Source organism: Eretmochelys imbricata, chromosome 22, assembly GCF_965152235.1.
Source record: "Eretmochelys imbricata isolate rEreImb1 chromosome 22, rEreImb1.hap1, whole genome shotgun sequence".
NCBI classification, from domain to species: domain Eukaryota; kingdom Metazoa; phylum Chordata; order Testudines; family Cheloniidae; genus Eretmochelys; species Eretmochelys imbricata.
The window spans coordinates 18,987,398-19,007,441 of NC_135593.1; the positions used below are offsets into that span (position 1 = coordinate 18,987,398).

General features: G+C 42.4%; 1 protein-coding gene across 13 annotated transcripts in view; it reads right to left on the reverse strand.

The window, feature by feature from the left end:
* Positions 1-20,044, reverse strand: part of SIK3 (SIK family kinase 3) — a 152,679-nt gene that overhangs the window by 50,792 nt on the left and 81,843 nt on the right. For all 13 annotated transcript variants that reach the window (XR_013348610.1, XR_013348611.1, XM_077839982.1 and 10 more), the window contains 3 exons: positions 18,731-18,847; positions 14,366-14,429; positions 746-907 (listed from right to left, as the gene is read on the reverse strand). Coding sequence is in view for 11 of the 13 variants with exons in the window: in XM_077839982.1 (XP_077696108.1) it covers positions 746-907; positions 14,366-14,429; positions 18,731-18,772 (268 nt within the window). In the remaining 2 variants the exon portion in view is untranslated. The remainder of the gene's footprint in view (positions 1-745; positions 908-14,365; positions 14,430-18,730; positions 18,848-20,044) is intronic.

The following is a 20,044-nucleotide window of genomic DNA, read 5'->3' on the forward strand; positions in this document are numbered from 1 at the left end:
CTGCAAAATATTCACCCATTCTACCAGGACTTATTGATGCATGCCAGAACAATAGAGGCACCTATCATTGTGCAACGAGCCCGTTGCTGGAAACGTGTACGTGGCCTTGTTGGATCGTCTTCAGCTTTCCGCTCCGTTCTTGATATACTGCTAAGCGAGACGCTACTGGGGTGATTTTCTCTCCTCCACACAAATAGAAAGGAATTGATCAAAATCTCTTTACTTTCTCTTACCTCTCTACCCCTAAACTTTGTCATCTTTATTTTTCCACACTCCCTGCCTCTCACTCACCTTGCCTCACTTCAGAGAAACCCTAAACTGACAACAGGACCCAGCCTCGAGGTCAGCCTCTAGTTGTGTCTCGCCCATTGGAAAGGGGATTGGAACACCATAGCTTTTGTAACACCAGGCCTGCCTGCAGAGTAAAAGCCCAGTCTTTACCAGCATGAAGCGGGATATAAATCAACATTCTATAATTTATCAGAGTAGCCGCCATGTTAGTCTGCATCCATAAAAACAAGTCCAATGGCATCTTAAAGACTAACAGGTAATCTGTTAGTCTTTAAGGTGCCACCGGCCTCCTCATTACTCTATTATTTGCTGGCTTTGGGCCGAGCAGAAATCTTAAGTTTCCTTTAACTGAACTGTGCTTCCTTCTTTCTGACTAGCATAAACAGCAAGTGCCTCCGTTTAACAACTTCTAACAGCGGTTGCCTTCCTCCCCCTCCGCTAGCCCCCAGCTCACCTGCTATTTTGATGTTTAGGTTAGCGTCCAGCAGCAGATTCTCTGCCTTCAAGTCTCTGTGAACGATGTTACAACAGTGACAAAAGTGGACAGCAGCTACAATCTGCTTGAACTTTCTCCGGGCTTCTTTCTCAGCCATCCGTCCATGGGCTACCAGGTGATCTGTAGGGGACCAGAAAAGAAAAAATGGTTATGGGCTCAGGAAAGACAGGCAGGAAATGGGCATCTGGTGTACAGCTAACAAGAGATGTAGAGGAAGAAAAATAAAACGAGCAGTATTTCACCGTGACATAATCTCCCTCCATTAAGTAGTACAAGCTTCAGTCTAATTAATGCTTATGTTACTGGAGAGTGCTAAAACTCACTCCGAGGATAGAAGAGCATTTTTCAGCTACAAGGGGCAAGTTTTCATGGGACAGATGATACTCAGAACTAAAGACTAACTCCTGCACTTTCACACACACACACACACACACACCAGAGGAGGAAAGCAAGAAACCACCCAGCAAGGGGTTGGGCCTAGTCCGGGGTTCTCCTGACTCAACGGGTGCAAGATTGGGAGTTGTGTTAGGGCTAATAAATGGTGTCATTACTCATGCTGTCTGCAAGGCAAGAGAAGTGTCAGAAGACTGGAGATTGGTCTGCATTTAGATAACTACACTCAGCTGTACAAGTAAAGATACATTTTGGAAGTATTAAACCTCCTGTACAAGGCTCAATCCAATCTCTATTAGAGACCAAGATACCATTTAACGTGTGTGGGGGGTAGACTGGCAGACATCTCCCTACAGAACCATTTGGTGCTGGCCAGCATCAGAAACAGGATCCTAAACTGCATGGACCTTAGGAATTGCCAGACTAGATCAGATCCATTTTCTTACAATATAAAGGTTCATATTTTATCAACAGGATTCTAGGGATTAAACCCTACAACACAGAGGAAGAATAGGAATACAACTCCCTAATGTATGCCCAGATGTATTTCAGGAAGTGTTGCAAAAATGAAGTGAGGGACATTTTAAAATGTGTATCCAGGAATTTGCCACCCTGTACTTTAAATGCTTGCTCAAATGTCTAGGTGTTTGCTGTTTTAATAAGTGACATTCATGTTTTTTATATATCTGCACAAGTGTCATGGAGTAAGACTTTCTGCATATCTAATTCATTACTGCAAAAGTCAGGTAAATACTGCTCCTGGAGAAAGTCTGGGTACTTAGACATTTTGTTGGAATATTACCTTAATTTTTTTTAAAAAATAATTTCATTTCAATGTAACATCTGCTGAAGCCGGCCTTGTTGTTGAAAATGTCCTGTCCAAGTACTGACCCAACTGGACCCTACTTTGCTGATAAGATCAGAATGGGAAGCGGCATAACTGCAAGCTAAATCAGTACACTTTACATTTAAATACCTTTACAAGGCTAGAGCTTTAAAAAGACAGGATTTATCCCAAGAGCAATTGTGTCAAACTACTTGGTTCTCAGTTTTGGAGAGAGAATTTCAACTGGCAGAAATACAAACCCAAATCCACAGGCCTAGCCAAGTACTCTGATGCTTCTCTACAAGCGTGCACATGGGCAGGAAAGGTGGACAATGAGATGGAGAAAGCAGCTAGATTATTGTAGGTAATTGAGTCTGTCAAGGGCAAGCATCTCTCAAGAACCTAAGAGAGATTTCCCTGAGGCTGCGCCAAGCAAAGCAGCATTCAAAATCTACCTCTCCTATTTTATTACAGCAGCAGTTCTCAGTCTGTGACCCATGGATCATTCAGTGCCACAGAGCACCTGGGGACAGTCTGAACACCTGGCAGGTTATACTATGCTGGCTCCACCTCCTTGCTTCTATCTTCTACTACAGGCATTCCATGCTCATCTAGGTAATTGAGGAGACAGAGAGGAAACAAGAGCCAGAGCCTCCATCAGAAGTATTAGAAATAACGAAGCAGTTTCCTAATATTTCTTTGCTCTGTGAGGAATGGCCCTAGGGGTTGCATGATTTGCAAATGGGGTAGGAGGAGTTTCCCACAAGGGGACCACGCTATGAAAAAGCATGAGGAATCCTGGTTTAAGGCACACTAACCAAATATCCCAATATTTACAAGTTGTCATGTTTCCCTTACAAATGGGAAGAGCAACTCCACACAAACCCTATACCATTATCCTAACTTGGGCCCATTCTCTATCTACAATAGCATGCATTAAGAACAACTACACAATAATGCATCTATTTCATGTGTTTCAGATTTAAAAAGCTGGCAGATAGCTACTGCTTGAGATATGAAAAAGTTACCGTAAATTAACACTAAGTGGGCATACAGTTCATCGCATCTACTGAAAACAAGCTACTACCACAAATTCTGAAACATTTGGAGCATTCATTCACTAGCTGGACTTCAACTTTAAAGTTGTAACTTTCTTGGTTCAAAACAATAAGAAAGTTAAGGACATGCCCATTATCTTTCATATCGTCCAGGTTAGCTACATAGCACTTTAGGCCATAGTGGGGCTAAAAATCAAGTTATGGAACAGATTAACCAAGCACCAAACAAAACCCATGAGTACTTTTTCTTCTTACTCCTGTCTCTATATCCTTGAGAGAACATATAACTGTTAACACCTAGAAGCCCTGAGAAGGAGTTCAGAAAGAGTAAAAAGAAAAGGAGTACTTGTGGCACCTTAGAGACTAACCAATTTATTTGAGCATGAGCTTTCGTGAGCTACAGCTCACTTCATCAGATACGTAGAGACTAACCAATTTATTTGAGCATGAGCTTTCGTGAGCTACAGCTCACTTCATCAGATACGTATGTATCTGATGAAGTGAGCTGTAGCTCACGAAAGCTCATGCTCAAATAAATTGGTTAGTCTCTAAGGTGCCACAAGTACTCCTTTTCTTTTTGCGAATACAGACTAACACGGCTGTTACTCTGAAACCTGTCATTTCAGAAAGAGTGTGATAGGCTACCGGAATGCTCTCCAATCCCCCACCCCCATGAAGCAGGGTGCCAGAATCACAGAGTCTTTGAAAGAAGACAGAAATCACTGACCTCTTGTAATGATGCTTTATGAATGTACAATGCAAAGAAATGTAACAAATGAAGACTCAACATCACATCCTCCCGCATTTCGAGAGGCCATTTATTTTAAGTGAGCTGCTGATTTGACCTCAAAAGGCCCCAAGCCCAAGGCCTGATTGCTTCAATATATTTTACTTCATAAACTGCATTAAATCGGAGAGCTTGAAAGAGAAGTCCATTCTAGAGAATAAATACAAACCACTTCTGAAGGTTTCCCATCAGGTGGCTGCTTTGCCAAACCACCCATTAATTAAAATACCAGAGACATAATTGTCTTGCAATAAATACTAATTACAAAGATACATCAAAGCACTTCTACTTGCTTCTGATGAAGAGTAATTAATTTCTTTTGGGGCTGATTTCTAAGGCAGTTGGATAGAGTTGGATTAATTCCCCCCCAAAAAATTGCTATTTAAGTTTAATTTATTCCTACAGCCATGTATGTAGTAAGCACATCTGCAGCGTCCCCTATTACGATGTGACCCTTCAAACATTTCCTACCAAGTGCAGTGCCTATTACCACATGTAGTCCCACAGATCCCATTAAGCACTATGCTTTACAGTAGATTCTTTACTCATGTGAGTTGTCACATTGACAAATGGAGCCTGGTTCAATGTAAACACTCCCATAGTTTTCAACAGGCTATGGTTCATGTCCCAAGCAAATCAAATCACTCATGTGCTTCAGTCTTTGCAGGATTGGGAACATCATTTGCAAATGTAGTAAACACACCTGATAATGCAAAACTCCAGATTCTGGTCTCTCAACACTGAAAATCCACAAGAGAATTTTAAAAGGGTTCTCAAGCATTTTTGGAAGGTTCCCATGAACATATTATGCTCTATCCAGATTCAAACACCAATGAGGATGAAAACATGCAAGAACAGAAACTGTATTTTGGTCATTGTTAAAACCACATTTCACAACCTAGAAAGCAATTGCCATTTCAGGACTTCTGTTTGTACAGATTTCAGCTCTTCTAATCAGGTTCTAAGAAATTTAATCAATCTTAACTATATCAACCAGGTAATACCACTTATAAACAGACTGGAGGGATGACAGGACCTGTAATTTAAGACCATAGTTTGTTTATTAACACAGATTTTGGGATGGAGTTTGGGATTGCACAAGAGGCAGTCTCCTATCACCCCACGATCAGGTCAGCTTCTGCTATGGACAACTGCCATCTTTACCGTTTGTTTTTCAGCCTGCTTAGGCATCATATCTCAGAACTCTACCCAAACATTCAGATTTACTCACACATTTTGGTTTAATGAACACTTCAGAGTTTGATTCTCAGATGAAACTCCCCCAGACCAGTCGGCACACATAGCACTGTCTCCTCTTTCAGCACGTACTGCTTCATTAGACTGCACAAATTCCTTTAGACTTAGATGTGAAATTTCACTTCCACTAAGAAAGCCAGAGTGGAGGCCCATCCCTGAGCTTTGCACATAGGCACTGCATTTGCAGACATGCTGCACAGGCTCTAGAAGAATAAAAACAATGAAGCTACAGAATACTTCACATACCACTGAAGGCAACTGTATTCTGAGATTAACCACTGCCAGCTTAGTCTGCAGAACATCTCTTGGACAAGGCAGGTCACAGATGCCTGAACCTTGAACTGGGGGCCCAGCCACCTTACTCCCAAGTGCATCAAGTCCAGAAGCAGAGGCTCTTGCTGCTGAGTTCCAAGCATTCAATGTTATCCTCAAGTGCGGTCTTCTGACCACAAAGCCATGTGTGACTCCATTTCAGGTTCTTCTCTAAAAGGATCTGCCCTTCAGAGCTCTAATATCAAGAGACCAATCCTGCTGCTGCTGACAAACAGAAACAGGATCAGGCCCCAAGGGAAAACGCATAAGGCACAGCATTGGTACTCAGCAAATTCCATTCCTGGGTCATCTATCACACAGAGGACATGTGACACTTTAATAAAGTGTGCAGGGTACCTGGAGACCCTGTGATAAAAAGGTCTTAGAGCCTGACCTTCTAGCCAACCCCCTTTCAGTGACTGGCACATCAGGAGTGTCATCTTAATTTGTATAATGGTAGCACCTAAAGCTCAGGGTTCACTTGTGCTAGATGTTGTACACATAGTGAGAGACAGTCTCTGCCCCAAAGAGCCCACAATCTCAACAGACCAGATAGACCCAGGACAAGAGCAGAGACAGAGACACAGAGGTCAAGTGACTCACACAAGGTCACACAGCAGTTTGGTTCCAAGGCCACAAGCCTCCTCACTCCCAATCCAGTATCCTGCCCACTGATCATGCTGCCTCAGACAGTTTTCCCTTAAAAGTACAAAACACCACTACACGGACTCCACCAGTGTGGCACGTATTACTGTTATATCCGCTAAAAAGCCTTTCAATTAAGATTAGGGGTGGGAATACTCTCCCTCTCCACTTCCTCCCCCGCCGCCCCAGTTTGCTTACTCTATGCATTTAACAGCACTTTGAGTAGTCAGTTTCATCCTTTCCCCTGCATAGCCAGTCCATTTCCTGTTTTGTGGTTGGTCTGAGAGAGAACCTTTCTGAAGTGATTGCAAACATCACAGCCACTGGCAGGGAGACTCAGGAACAGGTGGGATCTGAGACTCTTTTTAACTCACCCTTTCAAACCAAAGTGGATAGTATGCATTTAAACACATGAACATCTCCACTAATATTCTGAAACATGAATGCCCTGCCCTTCCAACTTGCACTCGCTCTCACGGACCTCTTGTTGCATTTCTAGAGAAAAGGCTAGGAATGTTTTTAACTGAGCCAGTTTAGATAGTCTGTGTCTGAGACTCCATGCAACACAGGAATCCGGTAGTTCTAAAAGCCACGTTCTCCCTCATGAACTGCAGGTCTATCAGCACTCAAGCACAGGGATTCCTTCAGAACTGTGAGCCTTTGGGCAATGTGCCAGGCGCAGCTACGTAAGCCATGCCTCAATAGCTCCCTTCTTCTGGGAGCTCCTTCAGCACCTTGGTTACCTTGAGTAAAGACAGGCTCCCTTTCCTGCCCTTTCGCTTTTGAGGGCATTCCACTCTCTGCAGAAAACCCAGTCCCCTTCCAGCCATTTTCATAGCCAGCACACTCAAGACATTCTGCGTTTGTGGCTGATACAAGAAACACCCTCTTGATTGTACTACAAGAGCTGCTAACTCAGGTGTATTTAAGTTCCTTCCATTTCCCAGGACATTCCACTGACTTTCAGTCAATATGCAAGAAAATGCTTTGATGACATTTTTAGCCTAACTGCAGGAATGAGCATCTTGGATTATCGGCACTAAAGAGGCGAACCAAGTTAGGTTTTCTGCACAGCGGAACATGCTTTAAGTGAAGTATATTAACGTATAAAATTATATTGTCAAGCAGTGCTTGTTAGAGTAACTGTCACTGGTTACGGTGCCCCACAATGGGATTTTACAAAGCAGATTGAATAATTCTAGAGGAGTATAATGAGGGGCATTCTGAATCAGAACAAAAAAGAGAAGCAGAGGCAATCTAGATGCCAAATTATGTTTTATTTGAAATCCACTGGGGTACAGTACAAATCAACAAAGTGGGGAATAGTCAGTAAATCAGAGTTAGTTGTTTTAGGAGCTACTATTTAGGTTTATCATAAACTACTGTAAATTATTACTGTTATCTCCTGTATCATAGAATATCAGGGTTGGAAGGGACCTCAGGAGGTCATCTAGTCCAACCCCCTGTTCAAAGCAGAACCAATCCCCAACTAAATCATCCCAGCCAGAGCTTTATATACTGTCATCTTAATTCAACTCACTTTGTTGGTACAAATTTATATTTATGAAATAACAGAATTTTGAATGAGAAGATACAATGCATTAGAACATAAACCCCCGAGTTATATGCTCCCTATTCAGTTTCTCAGTTTTCAGCCTCTGTAAGCCCAGAGTTTGGAGGACAAATTCTTAGATTGTTTAGTTATAGCTTGAGCAATTGTCTGGTGCAATTTTTATTTACTGTTGTGAGTTCCAGCTTAAATAAAGACATGTATGCTTTGATCCAACATGTTGGCTTCTTGACTCAACATTTATCCTTCACGCCTTTCTGTCTCATAGTCTACCCCCCACCTCCCGACAAATTTCTGTATTCCTGTCGCTTCACCTTGTATGCCTTACGATACCATCTGGGCATTGTGTTTTACAATCCTTACTGTTTTCTTACTTCTGCTACAGCACACTTCCTCCTTATTTCTTGTCCGTTTCTCTTTCATTACAGTTTATCTTTTATTATAGCTTATTTCCTTCATATTTCATTCTTGCTTTATCTTTCTCACCGTTTTCTGTTTTTCTAAAAATTTCTTAGTTAACTGAAGAGTCTCTAAGTAATTTTCCTTCTCATTTAACTGCACTGTTCTTCCTTTCTGTGTTCCTCTTTTCCCCGAATAGCACTGTCTTCTCTCCTTCTGGGTACTGTCCCTACTATTTCTACTATCTGTCTTTCCTGTCCCTTCTGAAGTGGACTTTCTCCCTTTCAGCTCTGTTCTGGCATCCCAGTGACCCAATTCAGCCCCACTGTCCCTATCCTCTGGCTCCCCACTTCCTGAACCCCTTCTTTTCTGATGCCAGTTACTGACTCACTGGCTACTGGCCTCTCCCCCAACTCTAGGCAGCCTTCATCCAGCTGTTTCCACTACTGTGCTGCCTGTTTGGAGCTGTGCTGGAGTAGGGAACAGGAAGGCACTCTGCCACGGATTTCTTTTTTTCCCCAAAAAACAGCCCTGGGCTCAAGTTCACCCCAGTTCCACTGCCCAGAAACCCTTGAAGTTCTCCAGGCAGACCTTGAACCCACACAGAGCAGCTGGCTCCCTTTTCTAAAAAGAGAGAAACAATTTGAGGCTGCTTCTGAGCAGCCAACTTGTGCTGCTCCCATTGCACATTTGGCCCAACAGCCTCCAGTACCCGTGAGGCATTCACTAGCACGTGTGAGCTTACTGATGATGCTCAGAACCCATCTGGGACGGCCTGGGTTGCTGTTCTGTGTGCCATCTGCAGGCTCATTCCATGGAGGAAGCAGCTTGCATCACTCAGCAGCTACCTCTGGATGGGTTGACGGGCAGACAGGCTCTGAACGGTCAGTGGTTCACCCAGGAGAACTGTAGCTCACACATTACCGACCTCCCCATACACAGCAGCTCTCCTCCCCCCGTGGTTATCAGTCCCTTATCCATTGTGCGCTCTCTCCCAGGCTAAATGAGCATCCTTCCCTTAGCCAAGGCATCTCTGCATTCCAGTGCTTATTAGACAATAACCCATTCTCCTTCAATCACTGCCCTAGAGTTTCCATTTTTTTTCCACTAATTCCATATTTTTTCAAGTCTCCTTCATTTCCTATATGATTTCTCAACACACAGTATTCAATTTGCCATAATGACCAATTAGAAACAAAACGTCCTCAGATAGATGTAGCTAATTCCAGCCATGTGAGCACTCTGAAGGAGTGTAATAAACTGGATAAAAAAAACCTTTTAGGAAAACAAATCAGTTGCAAAAATGTTTTTCATAGAAAAACAGAGTAAGTATCAGTCACTGAGATAAATCCTATTAATCAGAACACAAGCTTGTAACTGGAAAAGTCAGACAGTTCCAAAGTATTCCGCCATATCATCCACCTATCTTACGTCAACAAATAAGATGACCATGGATAAGGGCACAAGACCTGGGGGGTTGGGTTTTAGCCCTGGTTCTGCCGATGACATGCTCAGAACCTGGGAAAGTCACTTCTCTCTGGGTGCCTCAGTTTCTCTGTTTGTAGAGTGGGGATAATGATATTTCACCAGCTTTAGAAATTGCTGTGGAGATCTGCTGATGGCAAGCCCTATGTAAGAGCTAGGTATTATTAATAGTAAATATTTGAAGAAAAGAATCTTGTGAGTTATTTTAAGCTAATCTCTTAACTTCTTTTTTGTAATTGAGGGTTGCAGAGTATTTCTTTTGGTTAATATTAACGAGTAAATAACTGAAACATGTGTTTAGCCTATTATCTGTTTGACCTCTCAGGTAAAGGAATGCTGTCAAGACTGGTGGAACAAAACCGTGACCTACCTTTAAGAGATACATGTATTTGTTCACACTGTCAAACTGCCACCTTATGTGCATACGGAACGTGTACGGGGCACAAAACACAATGATGTGCTTTGCAGTGCTTTGACCCTACAACAAACCTCAAGCAGCTCTTCATCATTCCCACTCACTGTTGTGCCTGGCTGGTTTCATTTTGAAATGAATGATCACATCAATCTCAGCTGAATTAAAGACCTCGTTTACATGTGGGCCATTTGGAGGGCTTCTCAGAACAGACTGAGCCTGTCTAATGAAAGCTCAAGTCAACAAGTACAGCAGCTCTGGCTGGGGCTAGCCAGGACTATAGTTCAGAAGAGCTAATAAAGGCCAAAAAAAAGCTAAGCTTTGAATTTTGACATTCTTGAATACTGACGCCCTTTCGAGCCATACCCATTTACAGAACTTATTACCTCTTTTCCAGTTCAAGAATTGCATCCTATGCTCACTTTGTGTAAAATGTTACATTTTGGAAAACGTCTCAAAATCTATATAAAGACTTCAAAAATCACTTCAAGTCACTTTACATACAGAAAAGCCTCCAGTATGCAGACATGTATTATGCAATACCTCACACATTATGCAACAGAAATGATCCTTATATAGAGCAAGATTTCTCTTTCTTGAAATTTTCTGAATACAGAACATTATGCCCCCTTATTTGGGGGTTCAGTGCAATGGTTTCACTTTAAAATCTAGCTTGTATGGCCACAGATACTCAGAAAGCATCAAACAAGCAATCAGAAATCTCACAGCATGGACATTTAGCACAGAGGGGGTCTCCTTGGTGTTGCATAACAGTAGATGTGATTCTTGATGAGGCTGTTCCACCAATGTACCCTGCTGTGATTTTTGCCATGTTATGTGCATGGAAAAATATTCTACTCATACGGCTGTAGGAAGGAAGCGTAGCTCTTGAGATCATGTTAGGACTGCAAGCATGCAGCCTATTCCGAGCCTGCTTACCCATATGTTTTGGCTGGATTACCAACGGAAATTAAAAGTCACTTTAAACACTGAATAAGTGAAACCTTTCCCCTTCTCCAAAAACATCTTAGTCTTTTTACAGTAGCTTCACTGTAAATGAATAGCAGGGAGTTATCACTATAGCTGTTGTGAGAAGGAAGACTCCTCCAAAGACGTTCATGACTCCAAAAACGGCAGATACTTGAATGAAAGGAAACCTGGTAAGCAAATTTTGCCTACAAAAAGTTCTGTTTTACACCTTCTGATTTCCAGCCTCAGAATGACCCAAAACACAGAGCAATTTGAAGGCAGCCCACAGTACACAGACTATTTCTCTTGACAAAATGAAGATGCAAGATCCTCTTCAGAGTTGTAAATGCTAACGACTGCAAGGAAAGATTGTTTTCCACATGGGCTTCTGTTTGGTTCCCCCCCCCTCCCCACACACACAATAAATTGATTCTCATGTTAGAACAAAATGTCTCACTGGCTACTTAGGAAACTTTGCCGGGATTCACTCTCTTAGATATAAAGTTGGGAGTTAATGGACCTTGTGTGAAGTTTGAAAACTGCCAGAACCTACTAGATAGAGGTAGAAATTGACATTTACCGTCTAGTACATAACTGACTACTGAATTCATCTGCTGTCAGCCACAAGTGAGGATATAGTACGGGGCAATGTATTGTAAATTAGCAATTCTAATTATCTGAATTTACTACAGCATGAAATATTTTAGAAAACAATTAGATTTTCACTTTCTGTTTACTTACAGGGCTATTTTTGTAGCCAACAGAATTCTTCCAAGTCTGCATATGAGCTTGCTAGTACGTACACAGTTCTGGATAAAAGGGAAACACTTGGATTATATCTGCCAAATTCAACAGGAGGAAGGGAGTAAAGAGATATTTTACCTCTTTGCAGTGATCCACAGAAAAGCAAAGCCTCCCACTGTGTGCGTGTGAAGAACACACACAATACTTTGGCTGTCATTAGCACCTCCTACAAAGAGTAAGCTGAACTTCACAAGTTTGCACAATTATGGGGCATCCGACACTCCTTAATTAATGGCAACTTATATTTCGAGTAGGAGTTCTCAACCATTTTTTGAATCATGCCCCCACCTTTGCGTTTTTTTTTTTTTTTTTTTTTAAAAACTTGGAGTCTGCCACCCACCTTAATAATAAAGTATCAGAGGGGTCGCCGTGTTAGTTGGGATCTGTAAAAGCGGCAAAGTGTCCTGTGGCACCTTATAGACTAACAGACATGTTGGAGCATAAGCTTTCGTGGGTGAATCCAATACGTCTGTTAGGTTAATCTAGGTGCCACAGGACTCTTTGCCGCTTAATAATAGTGAGAAGGATACTGCCACCTAGCGCTGCTAACGCGTTTCTACACCAGAGACCAGGCAGGTTGCCTAAATCAAAATGTAAGTCAAGTGGTACTATAAAAACACCCCAAATCTGTCACTCAGAGTCTCAACGCCACTCACGCAAGTTTGGCCCGGCCACCTGTCCATCATGAATTAGAAGGCTCGCTGTGCCCCCCACCCACAATTTGAAAATTGCTGCATTGGAGAGATAACAGAAGGCTCAGCCGGACAAAGTTAGGTTTTCAGACAATCTATACTTGTTGATTATCAGTTATAACTTCTTCCCTACTTAAGTTGCCCCTTCTTTGGAGAAGCAGGAATCAAAGGAGCAGTGGAGTATAATGGGAGAAGTAATGGATGTAGTTTCTTCCATTATTACTGAGTCATTAGCTATTAATTACAAAGACATTTAGAAAATGTCACAATGTTAGACTTTTTATTTTATTTTTAAAGGCGCTTTTTAGGTTACCAGAACTGTTACCAGCTATTTATCGTTCAAGTCTCTGGTTACGTACCCACAGATTTTTGGTTTGCTTTCTCTAAAGGAGGTAGTATTGTCTAGATTAGCAGTTAGAGCAGGGGACAATGCACAGACCAGAGTACTGTCTCAGTCAACATCCCAAGGCCACACAGTGATTTATTCAAGATCTCTGTGCCTCAGCTTCCTCGGCTGTAGGCAGCAAGTAATACTTGCCTACATCCCAAGAGTCCCACAAGGACTTTGAGATCCTTGGATAACAAGTACTATAGAAGTGCCAAGTATTGCTTTACTTGCTGCTGAAACATCTGCCTTCCCTCTCTGACATGTACAAGAATAGCAAGAAGCTGTTCAGGCAGCAGCTATTGCTTACCACACATTATAGCCCTTCCACATACGACAGGAGTTCAAATAAAAGCATTTTCCTGGGATCCAGGTAAAAGGAACAACATTCAGGATAAAATGGGAAAGAATTGTATAGCATTTAGCAGATTTCAGCCCCCAGGAGGTGCTTTTATGCTGGCGTAACTAGGACTTGAACTTTTCAGATGAAGTTTGTAATTTTGCCACAATGACTTTGCTGTGAATTGGTGAATCCCTGCTTCATAAAGAGCTTTGTCCTTTGTTACACAGCAACATCTCCTCCAGCAAAGTCAGAGCCTTTTCTTATCTTATGGCAAACATGAATGTTGACGTTAAAGGAGATAGAATAACCTCAGTATTGACTGAACAGGAACAAGTCAGTGAAGACTAAATAAAGAGAAGTCTTTGGCTTTAGCAGACGTGTCTCTAGATTTCACTCCACACCGAGATGAGAACAACGTTACCTAGAACTGGGTTTAAACAAAGTTATTAGTGTGATTTTTGGACCTGTTTTCCTGACCAAACTGAACAAGGATTTTTTCTGAGACTCATGCTAGCTAAACTGCTACAGACCAACCTTGCAAAATACTGACTCAGTTACCCGGGGCAAAGAACTTTGACATGTGAGTAAAATACCATCAGGTGTTTCATTAGTCATCATTGTAAAAAACAATTTTGTGATTTTAAGACGGTTATATAATATGGTTTTCAGACAAACACTAGTCAAGAAAACAACTAGAACTTTGTTAGCAAAAAACGGAGTTTTAAAATGGACGCTTCTAGGCTCTAGATTGCAAGGCTAACGGGTCACAAAAATATGAGAAATCTCAGAAATCATATGATTTGAAGTATAAAAGACTGCAGAGCTGCACAAGTACTCCTTTTCTGTTAGCTTAGACGTCACTAACATCAAACACCAAAATCACAGCTGCAGCCAAGAATCTCACATGACAGCTTGCCAGGAAGTGACGTTTTTAGCACCTCTTAAAAGGCAGTTCTGAAACCACTATGCAATACCTTTAATCTCAAGTGTCAGCATGCAGCTGAAGAAAAACGGAACTGCCTCTATAAGAATGAACCCCTCCCACCCCCTGAGAAAACATGGAGATGATGCCCTTTTAAATGGCATGGCTTTTTTTTCCTGTAAGTTAAATGATTTTATTCTTTATTCCTTTGTCAATGGAAGTTTCCAGGGCTGAAGGACGGATAGGAGGCAGCTATTTTCAGCTTACTGTAGTTGACCAAGTATAATATCAGATTAAAGAATGCAATAAACATACTTACCAAATATTTCCCCTCCGCTAGCATATTCTGTCACCAGATAAATCATCCTCTCCGTCTCCATAACCTGGACAAACAAGGATACAAAGTGACAGCTAAAGAGACTGCCCAGTGCAAAAGGAAATGAAGCTAATTGGAATTTTCTTTTGTTACTTGTAACTTTGATACAAACTGCTTTCAGCAAATTAAAAAAAAGTGGATTGCAATGCTTTAGAGAGCAATGGCAGGGGTGGGGAGGGGAAAAATAAGAATGATTATTAAAGGGACTATTTTAAACACTACTTAAATCCTTCTGCATCCCACCCACAAAATATTCAGTTGCTAGTCTCCACTTGTTTCAAGAACCTCAGAGACGTCTCTGGGCTGCCAAGACTGAAAAGTTCACCTTAGGTATTAATCATTCATAACTCTGAAACACTCAAATAACTAGGAATACTTTTTTCTAAAGGAAGGACTACCTCCAGAATTAGTAAGTGACTTTCAAATGACTCAAGATCTATCCATCATAAAAGTGACTGGCTCAAGAGCTTTGCTCTAGGGAACCTTCACATTTAAGCGAGAAGACAATGCCAATCTTTATACAAGCCTTCCAGGGCTCTGGATGCACACGGAGCTCTCCAACAAATGAAGGCCAGTTACAGTATCAAGACTGGTTCTCCTGTTTTCAGCAAGTCAATTAAAATGCCAAAATTAGTCCCCAGGAAAGGTCAGATAGTTCCACTAGAAAGCTGACTTGCTCTAGTAGCCATAGAATAGATGGCCAGGTCACGGAAAGTTTCTCTTTGGCCCTACCATGGTAACATCACCCCGGCCGATGGGAGCCGGCAGAGGTAGCTGCCCTGGTGATACCAGACTATGCCAAAACAAGCCGAGGTGCGGGAAGGGATTTCAGTTTCATTAAGAGCATGGCCCAAAATAATGTGTTTTAAACAGGCCAATTTCCTGACCTCTATCGACACTAAGAGCATTAATACTAAGAGAAGATTCCAATCTAAATGTTCTTTTAGCTATTCATGCTCAGGGCTCAAAACACTCACCTACCTGAACGCGGAGTAGGCAGAGCAGGGACACAAAGCCGAGGGGCTGGAGCTCCATGTTCCTTCTCATGGGGGAAGGGGCAAGCCTGGGTGCAGATGGGCATAGGGGCAGTGATCCTTTCAGAGGAGGGATGTGTAGAAGAAGAGGACAAAGCAGCCTTGAGCCACTACTGCTATTTTAGGCCAGGGGAAGGAAAGCCAGGGAGAAAAGTGGCTGGAGCAGCTGCTTTTTTGCTCAGAATGGAGGACGAGGGTCAGAAAGTGAAGCAGCCCAGTTGCCACTACTCGTTTAACGGGAGGGAATGGATCTTCTAGCAGCAAGCTTTGAAGTGTGCCCACGAGTGCGTATGTGTGGGTGAGTCCACATGGGTAAGCTGGTGGATGTCGGTAAAGGCAAGCGATTGAGGGGATACATTAAAAAAATTATAAAGTAATTCTCTGTTCTTATTTCCCTCTCCTTCCTTCCACTTCCCCAGAAATCCAAGAGGATTTCAGTATTAATGCATTTGCACAAAACAGAGAGGGAGATCTCCAGGGAAGTGGAAGGAAGGAGAGGGAAATAAGGATGTGAAGGGAAAGAGGGAGCATTACACTCAAAGCATTGTAGCAAGATCCAAGGGTGGGATTTTCAAAAGCATTTGACTGATTTAGGAGTACAAATCCTATCGACTTCCCATGGACCTGTACTCCTAAGTCATGGTCGTACTTGTGAACCCCCTTCTCCTAGGATTGATAAGAAAGCATGGAGAGACGCCCAACTGGAACAGTTGGCCTAAGAAAGACCAGAGACAGAAAGCTACCTTTCAAATGTTTATTAAACAGGAAGTTGGCTGGCGACACATGATGATATGCAATACATTGATCTGTTACTATTGTAAATTGCAAAGCCCTGGCTTTGGCAACAGTAGCTTTTATGGGCAGGGCAGCACACCTTTTCACCATGGCTTCAAGGACTAGTCCTTGGGCAAGCTGGTCTCTGGAAAATTTTCCAAGCCTCAATTATGCTATTAATTTTACACATTGCTTGAAACTTGAACAACAAAAATTAAGGAAGTCAGTTTCATTTTCCAGTTCTCAATGCTGAAACAGTTGGACTGCAAACCCTTCAGGTGAGCCTGGTTTAACATCCATGTTTCTGCAGGATTTTTAAAGTCATGAAAACATTTTGATTGGGTTTAACTTTTCCACAGTCTAAACAGTCAGCTACATTTGGGATGACAGTTCCTCTCATGGTGTGAGAGACACTAAGCACTTTGGGCTTGAAACATGCAGCCTTCAGATTAAAAAAAAGATGCCCAATCTGGACAATTGCAGCTCTTTAACCAGCAGGTTTTGTTTCTTTTCCCAGAAAAGCTAATAAATGAGTGTAGCAGAGACAAGCCCATAGATTCAGAATGTGCTATCCAACTTTACTCAATTGTCATGTGATGTGGTTTACAGTTACCACTTAACAGTTATTCCACATGTGTGCAAACGAAACATATGGGTGTTTTTTACATCTTCCTGTTTCCAGGCAAACCTGGTCTCTTACATTTTTTCAGATAAGGGAGACACCTTCTCCTCTTGCATTTATTGGCTTTGAGTGTTACAAACCTAAAGAAATGTGCCAGTCAGATCTTTAGTGAACGGCTGGGGAGGAAAGGCTTTAATGACAAGAGGGCTTTGATTTCAGGTTTAGCAGGTGTTTTATAACAACCATGCACCATTTCAAAAATCAGAATAAAACTTCTGTGGAAAAAGCACCCCTTAGAACAGCCAGCTGAAAAACACCACACAGAGGATGCTCTGTTCTCACTCTGGCGGAGCGGAGACATTGTTGCCATCTCTTGGAGTATTCTGCCTGGGGCTTTATATTGCATAAAATAGGTTGACAAGAGCTTTTGACTCAAACAAGTGTTAGACTCCAGCTCTTCCAGAGACAAAACTGCCTGTGCATTGTCACCCTGCACAATTCTCCCAACGGCTGTCACAGTCAGCTCTCACCTGGCTCTTTGGCCCAGATACCAAGTCATTAACCTTTTTCACCCAAGATTCTCAGTTTTAGTTCCTCTGAGTCTAAATAGCCACTGACTGCAGTGAGACATGAACTAGAAGCAGCTCTGCCTCAACCAGACAGCAGCTGTTTCTAGGGGAGGGCAGTCTCTACCGATGCGCATGGTGTCCTCTCTTCTTGGCAAACATACAGAGCCCCCCATTAAATCACAGAGGAAATAAGCCCCCTAAATATTGCAACTGATACCCCAAATGTTCAAACTGTGTTGCCAGCCAGCAGAGACAAGTAGCTACAGACACCACAGCAGACTTTGGGTTCTAATGCATCTCTGGCAAGCCAGTCCCTTCTTAGGCTAACCTTAACGCATGCCCAGCCTGAGAAGACAACAGCATTTTCCCCACTTCATGATCCAGCCCTCAGGAATGGCAGACAGGCAAATGTGACAGTACAGTCCATTGGCTCATGCAGAAGCTCTCTCTGCTTTCCAATTTAATCCACTGTTTTTAAAGCAGGAAACAAAGGGATCCTACTTGTTGATTCTATTTCTGCATCTTCAGCTCAGCAGATTGTAGGTGAAAGGCAGTTCCGCTTCAGCCTGTCAACCAACAGGCAATATTGGCAGGATACAGGGAAGGGAGTTCTTTTCCACATGTCACTAACGGCCTGATCAAGGAGGTCCAGGACCATTTACAAGACATTTAAAGTTTCACCAAGGGTTTAGTCCCCAATTAGTTCTCCACTCACTTCACTTGGGTGCCACATCACTTCTGGCCTCCACAAAGGGACTGGATCCCCTCTGCTGTCCTACTTGACCCTTAAGTGAGAGTGGCACCTCCAAAGCAGTGTGTACAAACCCACACCATTGCACAGACCCGAGGCGCTCATCCACACTGCGTGCAGCGGTGACCTTTCCCTGGTGCTTTTGTTTCCCCAAGTAAGGAAAGTCAGAAAAGCTGGAGAAAAAACTGCAACAAAATACAGAAGTGATGTTACCACCATTACTGTCCCTGATCACCATCCACTGAGGACAACACAGCTGGTCTAAACTGGGAAACTGAAAGGCGCACAATAGCCATAAACAAACGGAAACCAGCTGCCCTCAGAGGACATTTGATCTTCCAGTAAAACAGAGGATGAGCTACTGAAACACAGGGACTGGTGGGGGAGGGGTGGTCTTAAAATCAAGGTATTTTCTAACCCTGAAAATAAAGATTTTTTTTTCCACATTTTACTCTATTGAAAGTATAGAGACCGCCCTATATGTGATACTACTGCACAGGGTCAGCCTGTAGCACAGCCCGCACCGGGAGGGAAGAGCCCATTATACAATGCTCATACCTGATATAATCTGATGATATGTGGGTGGCAGAGCATCTTCATAATCTGAACTTCTCTAAAAATCTTCTTGAGGTTCTCTTCATCCAGCTGGGTCTTGTCAATGATCTTTATAGCAACCTGGCAAAGAAAGAAAGAAATGGGTCACTCACTTAGTGACTATTCAGAATTAATTTTAATTATTTGTATCACCATACTGTGTAGGAGCCTTCATCAAGGACCAGTGCCCCTTGGTGCTAGGCACAAACACAGAACAAACATATGGTCCCTGTCCAAAAGAGCCCCCAGTTTAAGAATTGTCTAGCTGATTCAGAAAAATTCTCCCACTTTAGTACAGACTATGCTCCATCAACATGCAGGAGATGTATTTAATTTTCTGATTGTTAATGAGAAAAAAGAACATATGCCACTGAAGTGTGCAATGCTGATCTTGACGTTTCATATTTTCCCCTCTTCCTATAGTATCTGAATGCCCACCCTAGCATCAGCAACTAGTTGGAAAAGCAGCTTCCTGGAATCCTGGATTGAGTCCCCAGAAATTCCCAGCTGCCATTTGTTCAGTTTACAAGTCAAAAGATGACTTTCAGCTTGTCGACACCGCATCTTAATTAACATACAAGCAGCAAGGCTGCCAGGTTAAGTGCTGACGAAAGGTGCCCGACTCAGCCTGAACACTGAAATCCTGTTTGTCAACAGAACAGTAACCGCACAGGCAGCGACAGTGCAAGACACACACACACACACACACACACTTCACCCACCAGCAACGCTCAGTCACCCCCGATCTGGACTGGATTTGAACCAGGGGTGCACATAATTACCAAATCCCTGAACTATAATGGGGGGGAGGGAAAGAAAATAATTTAAGGAACCCATAAAAATTGGTTTAATCTTATCTGGGACCACAAACACTGACAATGTCTTAATCACACAGTTATGACACAGGGTCAGTACAAGGCAAAGTTAAGTTTGTTGGGGTGCCCTAATTGTGCATTTCCTTATCTTAGCATGTTTGATTTCTTTTATGTTGACCCTTAATAGTGAATTTCCTGTTTATAATGTTTAGTTTTGGGATCATTACAACATCCCTGCAATATATTTTACCCTAAACTACTGATCTTTACTCTTATCTTTAACTCTACTTTAACATAAAATTTTGCCGGGGAATAATAATTCAGATGGGAAGGCTCAATCTTCACACTCCCAAGAAGTAGGATTATTTTAATTCATTTTTATGAATAACGCCTCAGTATAGAAGTGGGAGAGGCTTCAAGGGGTAGGAATTCAGTGAGAAAACTGTAAGGAACCAGCAAACTT